Genomic DNA, 10,610 nt, shown 5'->3' with positions numbered 1-10,610 from the left:
ATCCATACAACACCCGATCAAAGCGTCAAACAGTCATGGTTAGCAAGGAAACAAACACTGGAGTTGTAGACCCATCAAGGGAAATTGTTGAGTCGGAATCGGAACTACAAGAGGAGGTCCGGAGGTTGAAGCATCAGATGGCAGAAATGTATCAAGCCTGGATTAAGGGACATCCTCCACCCTCGTTCCCTACCAACTACACAGAAAACCCTGCTTCCATTCCACCACTCTCTCAATCCCAGATGCCCAATACCATTGATCTTTCCCCACAACACGCACCTGGCTTTACCCCTTACCACAACTACCCCAGCGCTTCAGCCCAAACTGTTCATGCTCCGCTAGCCAAAATAACCTCATACCCTGCTCCGACATCTGCTCATATTTTTGTATCCCCTCCACAAGCTACCCTCCACCGATCCTCTAGTGAGCCCGAGTTCCCCGCTACAGATGCCTACTACTATGCACCGGAGCCCACCTTCAAAATTCCAGATCCTTATTCTTACAATCCCCAATTTGAACCTCATGTTGAAACTGATAAACTACCCAAGAATGCAGAGCAAAAAGAGATGTTTAGGAAGGTACAGAGTCTGGAGCAATCATTGAGAAATATGCAAGGGTTGGGAAACCAAGTGAGTGTAGCCTATAAGGATTTGTGTTTGTTCCCCGATGCCCAATTGCCTGCCTGGTTCAAGATGCCCAAGTTTGACTTGTATGACAGACATGGGGATCCTGTAGCTCATCTGAGAGGTTATTGTAGTAAAATGAGAGGCACCGGGGGAAAAGATGAATTACTGATGGCATACTTCAGCCAAAGTCTGAGTGGGGCAGCTTTAGAATGGTACACCCGCCAGGACGCCAGCAGGTGGTACACCTGGGACGATATGGCTCAGGCCTTTGCCCGACACTTTCAGTACAATATAGACATTGTTCCAGACCGCCTATATCTGACCAAAGTGGAAAAGAAACCCAGTGAAAGCTTTAGAGAATATGGGCTCCGATGGAGGGAGCAAGCTGCACGAGTCAATCCTCCGATGGAAGAGGACGAGATGGTTAAATACTTTCTTCAAGCCCTAGAGCCCACTTACTATGGCCACTTGATCTCAGCCATTGGTAAGTTTTTCAATGATGTGGTGAATATGGGAGAAATGGTGGAAGAGGGGCTCAAATCGAGTAAGATCATGAGCTATTCTGCTATAAAAGCAACCACCCAAGCAATCCAGAGTGGTACCAGAAGTTTGCTAGGCAAGAAGAACAAGGAAGATGTTGCTATGTTTGTCTCCGGATCATGTCATGGCCAGAGGGGTTCACCTCATCAGTACATCCATCCTCGACCCCGACCCCAAGCATACGCCCAAGCTCTATATAATCCACCTCAACATTACTTTTCCCCGCAAAACCCCCAATACTCAGCCAGGCCATCCCAATACCTTGTTCACCACGCATAATCATATGCTCAACCCCCTCCTTACCCGCAATGGCGTGCTCCAACTCCGCAAAATATCTACCCAGCTCCACAAAATACCTATCCACCCCTACAACCCTATTAAAACCCCACTGGTTCAAATTTTCGATCAAGGCCAGAGTATAGGAGAGAGAGGCAGCAGCGAAAACAAACTTTTACCCCGCTTGGAGAGTCTTATGCTAGTCTGTTTCAAAGGTTAAGGCAGTTGGACTTCTTGAGGACGATTGAGTCAAAGATACCAAATCCCCCTCCAAAAAACCTCGATTATTCCCTAAGATGCGCCTATTGTTCTAATGCTCCAGGGCATGACATAGAGAAGTGTTGGCATTTGAAACGGGCAATCTTGGAGCTCATTGATAAAAACCAAATTGTAGTCCAAAGCCCAGATGTGCCAAACATCAACCAAAACCCTTTGCCAGCCCATGTAGAGACGCACATGATTGAAATAATTCACAAGGATGGGGAGCCCAAAAGGTCTTCTAAGTCCGTCATGATGATTCGGTCCAGTGAAAGCAATTTGGTTAAAGCTCCAGACTCTACCAAAGCAACTCCCTTGACAGTTGAAGGGATGACAGAAAATCCGAGCTCACTCAATTCGAAACCACCAGTGTTGGTCGTAAAAGGGCTGTCGAAAGAATCGGGGCAAGTCTGGAAAGTTCAAAAGTGGTAGTACCAGGGATTTCAAGTAAGCCTGTCATAGTTGTGAAGGGGGATCCAACTACCCCTATCATCATTAGACCAGTAACCCAGCTTCCAGTGGTGGATGCCAAGGCTGTTCCGTGGAATTATAAACAAGTGATAGTGACATACAAAGGAAAAGAAATAGAGGAAGAAGTCAATGAAACTGGAAGATTGACTCATTCTGGGAGATGTTTCACCCAAGAAGAATTAAGGAAAGCCAAGCTATTCAAGGATAACCCAATGCCAGTAAAGAAATCGGTCATTGAGGAAGAGGCTGAGGAGTTCCTGAAAAAGATGAAAGTGCAGGATTATTCCATTGTGGAGCAGTTAAAGAAAATACCAGCTCAGATTTCTCTTTTGTCATTGTTGATACATTCAGATGAACATCGCAAGGTCTTGATGAAGATTTTGAATGAAGCATATGTTCTTGATAAGATCATAGTGAACCACCTGGCTGGCAGGATCTTCGAAGCAAATAAGATCACTTTCTCAGACGATGAACTTCCTATGGAAGGTACAGAACACAACCGAGCTCTTTATCTCACGGTGAAGTGTGAAGATTTTGTTGTCTCAACGGTTTTGGTTGATAATAGCTCTAGTGCGAATATTTGTCCCCTGTCTACTCTACAAAAACTAAAGATTGGCACCGAAAGAATCCACTTGAACAATGTGTGTGTCCGAGGCTTTGATGGGGGAGGTAAAGATTCTGTTGGAGATATAATGCTCGAATTGTCAATAGGTCCTGTTGAGTTTACCATGGAATTCCAAGTGTTAGATGTGGCTGACTCCTACAATCTATTGTTGGGCAGGCCCTGGATACATGCTGCTAAGGCAGTCCCATCTTCTCTACACCAAATGGTGAAGTTTGAATGGGACACGCAGGAAATAGTTGTGCACGGTGATGAGGACTTGTCAGCCTGTAATGATACAATTGTTCCGTTCATCGAAGCTGGAGATGATAAGGGACCTTGGGTCTATCAGACTTTCGAAACAGTGTCTTTTGAGAAAATTCCTGAAGGAAAATGCATTCCGGGTTCTAAGCTATCCTCCGCATCCGTCATGGTTGCGAATGAAATGTTGAAGAATGGTTTTGTGCCGGGCAAGGACCTGGGCTCATCTCTGCAGGGTATTGTGCATCCAGTGTGCCCCAGTGGGAATCCTGGTACATTTGGTTTGGGATTCATGCCCACAGAGAAGGACGTGGAAAGGGTTAAAAATCTGAAACAGAAGGTATGGTTGCTCCCCAAGCCCATCCCACACATCTCTAAGTCTTTTGTCAAGCCAGGGGCCGAAAAGCCTCCAACCTCCTCAATCCCAAAACCCGTGGTCGATGTTGATGAAGAGCTGATCAAGAGGTTCCAAAGTCTGTTCGAAGAAGTCAATATGGTAGAAGTTGATGAAGGCTCTAGTAAAGCAAATGTGCAGCTCGTTGGCCCAAACGTGAAGCTTAGAAATTGGGAAGCTACTCCTCTCCCCACAAGGAAGGAGTTTTGATAGTTTGCTTTGTTTTCTTTTCTGTTATCTGGGTTATTCCAGGGTTGTAATCCAATTTTTTAGTTTTGCTTGTTTTGATGTTCAAACCCTTCTATCCTTTTATTTTCAATGAAATGTAATTTTCCGTTTTCGTTATTCTTAATAGTGTTTTATTTTGTTCTTTTTTCTTTTGTACAGTTATTTTTATGCTGGTTGCAGTGACATGACATGCATGAAGAGTTTTTAGCCGAGTCTTAAAAGCCAATCTAATTCTGAAATAACAATCCAAGAAGTAGAATATGATGATGAAATAGAATATGATGAAGAAGCAACATTTGAGAAAATCAGTAAAGAGCTAAAACAATTTGAAGAAAAACCAAAGCCTAATTTGAGTGAGATAGAAGCAATCAATTTAGGGGACCAGGATGATGTTAGGGAAACCAAGATAAGTGTGCATTTAGAGCCGCAAGTTAAGGGGGAAATAATCAAAACATTGTTTGAGTACAAAGATGTCTTTGCATGGTCATATGACGATATGCCAGGCCTGAGCACTGATCTGGTAGTTAATAAATTGCCAACTGATCCAGCATTCCCTCCTGTCAAGCAAAAGTTGCGAAAGTTCAAGACTGATATGAGTGTGAAGATCAAAGAAGAAATCACAAAGCAGCTTACTGCAAAGGTCATTCGGGTCACTCGATATCCCACTTGGTTAGCCAATGTTGTGCCAGTACCAAAGAAGGATGGTAAGACCAGAGTCTATGTTGATTACCGTGATCTTAACAAAGCAAGCCCAAAGGATGATTTTCCATTGCCAAACATTCACATTCTGATCGATAATTGTGCCAAGCATGAGATTGGGTATTTTGTGGGCTGTTATGGGGGATATCACCAGATCTTGATGGATGAGGAAGATGCAGAAAAGATAGCGTTCATCACGCCATGGGGAACATATTGTTATTGGGTAATGCCATTTGGTCTGAAGAATGCTGGGGCAACTTATATGAGGGCGATGACCACCATATTTCATGACATGATACACAGGGAGATTGAGGTTTATGTAGATGATGTGATCATAAAGTCAAAGAAGCAGTCTGACCATGTTAAGGATTTGAGGAAGTTTTTCCAAACACTCCGCAGGTATAACCTCAAGCTCAATCCAGTGAAATGTGCATTTGGTGTCCCGTCGGGGAAGTTGCTGGGATTCGTGGTTAGCAGACATGGCATTGAGTTATATCCATCGAAGATCAAAGCCATTCAAGAGTTACCGCCGCTAGATATGTGACCATCGGTGATGAGTTTGCTTGGAAGGTTAAATTACATCAGCAGGTTCATTGCTCGGCTCACGACAACCTGTGAGCCCATCTTTAAGCTGCTGAAGAAGAATGCTTCGGTCAAGTGGACTGACGAATGTCAAGAAGCATTTGATAAGATTAAGAGGTACCTGTCGAATCCACCTGTGTTGGTCCCACCAGAGCCTGGAAGACCTTTAATTCTCTATTTGACAGTCTTGGATAATTCCTTTGGTTGTGTATTGGGTCAACATGACATCACGGGAAAGAAGGAGCAAGCAATCTATTATCTCAGTAAGAAGTTCACTCTCTATGAGGTTAAGTACACTCTGCTTGAGAGGACATGTTGCATCCTGACTTGGGTGGCACAAAAGTTGAAGCATTATCTGTCGTCCTACACTACTTACCTCATTTCCCGCATGGATCCTCTAATGTATATCTTTCAGAAGCCTATGCCCACAGGAAGACTGGCGAAGTGGCAGATTTTACTTATTGAGTTTGACATCATCTATGTGACTCAGACCGCGATGAAGGCCCAAGTCTTGGCCGACCACTTGGCCGAGAATACGGTGGATGATGAATATGACCCACCGAAGACTTATTTTCCTGATAAAGAGGTCATATGTGTTGACGAGGTTGACCGAGATGAAAAGCCAGGTTGGAAACTCTTCTTTGATGGAGCTGCTAACATGAAGGGTGTCGAAGTAGGGGTTGTACTTACATCTGAAACACGGCAACACTACCCTATAACAGCCCAGCTTCGATTTCATTGTACCAACAATATGGCCGAGTACGAAGCATGCATTCTAGGTTTGAGGTTAGCTGTAGACATGGGAGTCCAGGAAATACTGGTTCTGGGAGATTCAGATTTATTGGTTCATCAGATTCAAGGAGAATAGGAAACTCGAGATTTGAAGCTCATACCGTACCGACAGTGTCTGTATGATCTTTGTCAACGGTTCAGGTCGGTTGAATTTAGACATATTACCAGGATTCATAAAGAGATTGATGATGCCTTGGCCACCCTAGCGTCAATGTTACATCATCCGGACAAGGCTTATGTCTAACCCGTGCACATCCAAGTTCATTATCAACATGCTTATTGTAATGTGGTGGAAGAGGAAATCGATGGCGAACCTTGGTTCCACGATGTCAAAGGATACATCAGGTCGAGGGTATATCCAGTACATGCTACAGGTGACCAAAAGAGAACCATTCGACATCTGGCTAGTGGATTTTTCTTGAGTGGAGGAATCTTGTACAAGAGGACTCCGGATTTAGTACTGCTGAGGTGCATAGATGCTAAGAAGCTGCCACTATCATGGCCGAAGTGCATTCTGGAGTTTGCGGGCCACACATGAACGGGTATGTCTTGGAAAAGAAGATACTTCGAGCAAGTTATTATTGGCTCACCATGGAACGAGACTGTATTAGTTTTGTTCGCAAGTGTCATCAATGCCAGGTACATGGTGATTTGATTCATTCTCCCCCATCTAAGTTACACACAATGTCTGCACCTTGGCCCTTTGTTGCTTGGGGCATGAATGTCATTGGACCAATTGAGCCGGCAACGTCAAATGGGCATAGGTTTATTCTGGTGGCCATTGATTACTTTACCAAGTGGGTCGAAGATGTAACTTTCAAGTCCGTGACCAAGAAGGCGGTGGTGGATTTTGTTCATTTAAATATCATTTGTCGGTTCAGAATTCCCAAGGTGATCATCACAGACAATGCTGCAAATCTCAATAGTCATTTGATGAAAGAGGTATGCCAACAATTCAAGATCATGCATCGGAACTCCACTCCGTATCGCCCCAAGGCAAATGGAGCTGTTGAGGCTGCTAACAAGACCATAAAGAAGATACTTCGTATGATGGTTCAAGGTTATAGACAGTGGCATGAAAGGTTGCCTTTTGCCTTACTGGGTTATCGTACTACTGTTCGTACTTCAGTAGGTGCAACTCCTTATCTGCTAGTATATGGAACTGAGGCAGTTATACCTGAGGAAGTTGAGATTCCATCCCTTCGGATCATTGCAGAATCTGAAATTGATAATGATGAGTGGGTCAAAACTCGGCTAAAGATGTTGAGTTTGATTGATGAGAAAAGGTTAACTGGAGTATGTCATGGTCAATTGTATCAGAAGAGAATGGCAAGAGCATACAACAAAAAGGTGAATCCTCGGAAATTTGAAGTGGGCCAGATGGTATTGAAACACATCCTTCCTCATTAGGCTGAAGCTAAAGGCAAGTTCGCCCCAAACTGGCAGGGGCCGTTCATAGTGACAAGAGTGTTGCCCAATGGCACTTTGTATTTAACAGACATAGAAGGAAAATGTGTAGATATGACTATCAATTCTAATGCAGTTAAGAGGTACTATGTATGATTTCTTTGCTTACCTTCAGTTGTATTTTGTACTTGGCATGTTCAAAATTGAAATGACGAGGGCATTTTGTTCCTCTACCCAAACACTTTCATCCGTTGTTACCCCTTTTGAGGTTTATTTATTTTCTTTCATACCCCTCTTTTGGAATCAGTAACAGAATTAGAGAACGAAAAAAAATGAATGAATGAATGAAAATAAGAAGAAAGAAAAAGAAAATAAGAAAAAAAAGAAAGAAAAAGAAAGAAAGAAAGAAAAAAGAAAAGAAAAGAAAAGCAACAAAAACAAACAACGTCCTTTTGAACTACGTTCGACCTGATTCCTTTTAAGGATACGTAGGCAGCCTTACGATTCGGTCCCATCAAAATAAAAAATAAAATTCCCCAGACCCAAAGAAACTGGGGTAGAAGTTTTGGTTTTTGAAAAGATCTGATTCCAAAAGTTGTAATTTTAACCACTTTTCATCTTAAATTAGTTTGAGCCTTCATGCCACCCTTTCTTTCTAACCCTGTCCAAAAGTCTACATTACGGTCCAAAGAAAGACCTTATGATCAATCTTTGAGGATGCCAGGTCAAGTGAGACAGAGGTATGATTTACATCATGGGTAACACTTTGATCATGGGCACAAAGGAAAATTGAATAAATGAGAGAGTCTTATTGGTGAAAACCCTCACGGGCACCGTAAGGCGATGGTGAGCTGAGATAAAATTTAAAATGAGAGAGTCTTATTGGTGAAAACCCTTGCGGGCACCATAAGGCGATGGTAAGTTGAGAGATGAACACATGAGAGAGGCTTGTTGGTGAAAACACTTTGGGACACTACAAGTCGAATGAGGCTCATGACTTTACAGAGAATTTGGATCAGTGAAAGCCCGATTTTGAAGTATGAAGACAGGACATGAACTGAAAATATGATTGGTTGGACAGATTAGGCTGATCAATCCGAAATGCATGTCATGATCATTGGAGCTGGCTGCTTCCCTCAGATAAGTCTTCTTTTCTCAGTCTTCTTCATATAGTCATCTGTGCTCAAAATATTCCTTTATTCCTTTTTGTCAAAAAGCATTTCACTTTGCTCTTTGAGTCTATATTTATGGTTCTCTTTGGAGTCAGCCCTAGTTGAACAAGCAGGATAGGATTTCAAAGCCTACTACCAGCTTTTAAATTGCACAAAGCGGAGTCCGGCCAGGCACATCACAATTGACTTGATTTAGAATAAGCAGTATGGTGATAACTGAGGTTCAGGCAATCAAGTGAATCTTGAATTTTGAGTAAATACAAGGATTCAACAACTTTCAAAATGAAAACACAATGCAACAAGTGAGTGTGAGAGATTCAGGTCATGCAGAGTTTTTGTGGTCCAGTTCTAATCAAAAGGTCAAACAACTTCTTGCTAGCCCGAAGCAGCTAATCAGAATGAAGCATGGCAGTGGCGGAAGCAGACACTCAACAAGGATGCCACAAACTAACCAGCACATTTTCAAACTAACAAAATTCTATTTGTCTGAAACAAGGGCAAGAAGATTTTTAAATCCACAGGGACCTCCCATGGAAAAGCATGGTTCAGGGAGCAAGAAATTCTATTCAGAATCCTCAAAGATGAGAGCATGACTCAGGTAAGTTTGTTTTAAAATTTTCAGGACCCTCCTGGATAATGGGATTTAGTTTTTAAATTTTCAGGACCCTCCTGGATAATGGGATTTAGTTTTATATTTTCAGGACCCTCCTGGATAATGAGATTTAGTTTTTAAATTTTAAGGACCTTCCTGGATAATGAGATTTAGTTTTTAAATTCTTAGGACCCTCCTAGATAATGGGATTTAGTTCTTAAAATTTTCAGGACTCTCCTGGATAATGGGATTTAGTTTTAAATTCTCAGGACCCTCCTAGATAATGGGATTTAGTTTTTAAATTTTCAGGACCCTCCTGGATAATGGGATTTAGTTTTTAAATTTTCAGGACCCTCCTGGATAATGGGATTTAGTTTTTAAAATTCTCAAGACCCTCCTGGATAATGAGATTTAATTTAAAATTTTCAGGACCCTCCTGGATAATGAGATTTAATTTAAAATTTTCAGGACCCTCCTGGATAATGAGATTTAGCTTTTAAATTTTCAGGAAACTCCTGGATAATGGGATTTAGTTTTTAAATTTTTTAGGACCCTCCTGGATAATGGAATTTAGTTTTAAATTCTCAGGACCCTCCTGGATAATGGGATTTAGTTTTTAAATTTTCAGGACCCTCTTGGATAATGGGATTTAGTTTTTAAATTTTTAGAACCCTCATGGATAATGGGATTTAGTTTTTAAAATTCTCAGGACCCTCATGGATAATCTGATTTAATTTAAAATTTTCAGGACCCTCATAGATAATGGGATTCAATTTAAAATTTTCAGGACCCTCCTGGATAATGGGATTTAGTTTTTAAATTTTCAGGATCCTCCTGGATAATGGGATTTAGTTTTAAATTCTCAGGACCCTCATGGATAATGAGATTTAGTTTTTAAATTTTCAGGACCCTCCTGGACAATGAGATTTAGTTTTTAAATTCTCAGGACCCTCCTGGATAATGGGATTTAGTTTTAAGTTTTAGATGAGATTTAATTCGAAGTTTTCAGGGCTCTCCTAGATAATGGGATTTAGCTTTTGAATTCTTAGAGCTCTATAGGTAACATGATCCGATTAACACTCACAAATATGCCCAGATCCCAAATTGGGGCAGAAAAATTTCTTTTGTTTTGTCTGTTTGTTGCAATATCAGGCGCCCGCCTGGATAACGAGAGAATACAGTTTCGAGTTTTAGTAATCAGGCGCCCACCTGGACAGGAGGGAATATAGTTCAAGTTGTTGGTAATCAAGCGCCCACCTGGAGAACAAGGGAATTCATTTTAGACTTACTTCAATTCGCAAATTTAAGATGCATCAGGAGCCCGCCTGAAGAACAGGGTCCACTTTTCAGTCTCATATTGAAGATCAAATAGAGATTCAAGGAAGATTCAATACAAGAAGTAGATAGGATCTTGTATTTTTCTTTCACTTTGCTGTAAATTTTTCTTTTATTTTCTATGTAATGGCAGGAACCGCGGACCAGAACCTCGACGGCACTTCACTCGATTCTCCACCTCAGTACTCCATCATTCTTCTCACTTCTAAACTACACGTGGCCTGATTCCTTTATAGCCAAGGATATATAGGCATCTCAGATACCAGAGCTCGGTCACAATCTTTTTAGCCACCTTTATTTTCTTTTGAATAAGCGTCAGGTCATAAATCAATTACGTTGATTATTGTTCCTTGCTCCGAAAACTCTTCGTATTTCC

The 10,610-nt window shown here is 41.7% G+C and overlaps 2 protein-coding genes across 2 annotated transcripts; both read left to right on the top strand.

Annotated features, from left to right (window-relative positions):
- Positions 1 to 5,324: 5,324 nt before the first annotated feature.
- On the top strand, positions 5,325 to 5,804 carry LOC138873984 (uncharacterized). The gene has a single exon (XM_070152482.1). The coding sequence runs from the start codon at positions 5,325 to 5,327 to the stop codon at positions 5,802 to 5,804; it is 480 nt and encodes a 159-aa protein (XP_070008583.1).
- Positions 5,805 to 6,778: 974 nt separating this feature from the next.
- LOC138873983 (uncharacterized) lies at positions 6,779 to 8,984 on the top strand. Its single transcript, XM_070152481.1, has 3 exons — positions 6,779 to 7,078; positions 8,804 to 8,905; positions 8,970 to 8,984. Exons 1-3 carry the CDS (start codon positions 6,779 to 6,781, stop codon positions 8,982 to 8,984), a joined length of 417 nt encoding a protein of 138 aa, XP_070008582.1.
- Positions 8,985 to 10,610: the final 1,626 nt, after the last annotated feature.

This window comes from Nicotiana sylvestris, chromosome 7, assembly GCF_000393655.2.
Source record: "Nicotiana sylvestris chromosome 7, ASM39365v2, whole genome shotgun sequence".
Classification (NCBI taxonomy): domain Eukaryota; kingdom Viridiplantae; phylum Streptophyta; class Magnoliopsida; order Solanales; family Solanaceae; genus Nicotiana; species Nicotiana sylvestris.
This window is presented reverse-complemented; position numbering and strand designations above follow the sequence as displayed.

What these genes read in the sequence shown, in the direction of transcription:
- LOC138873984 (XM_070152482.1), top strand. Translation starts at nt 5,325, where the DNA reads ATGGATCCTCTAATGTATATCTTTCAGAAGCCTATGCCCACAGGAAGA.
- LOC138873983 (XM_070152481.1), top strand. Translation starts at nt 6,779, where the DNA reads ATGGTTCAAGGTTATAGACAGTGGCATGAAAGGTTGCCTTTTGCCTTA. An exon ending in CAAGAGCATACAACAAAAAG is followed by an intron (nt 7,079 to 8,803) that starts GTGAATCCTCGG and finishes GTCTGAAACAAG; the next exon opens with GGCAAGAAGATTTTTAAATC.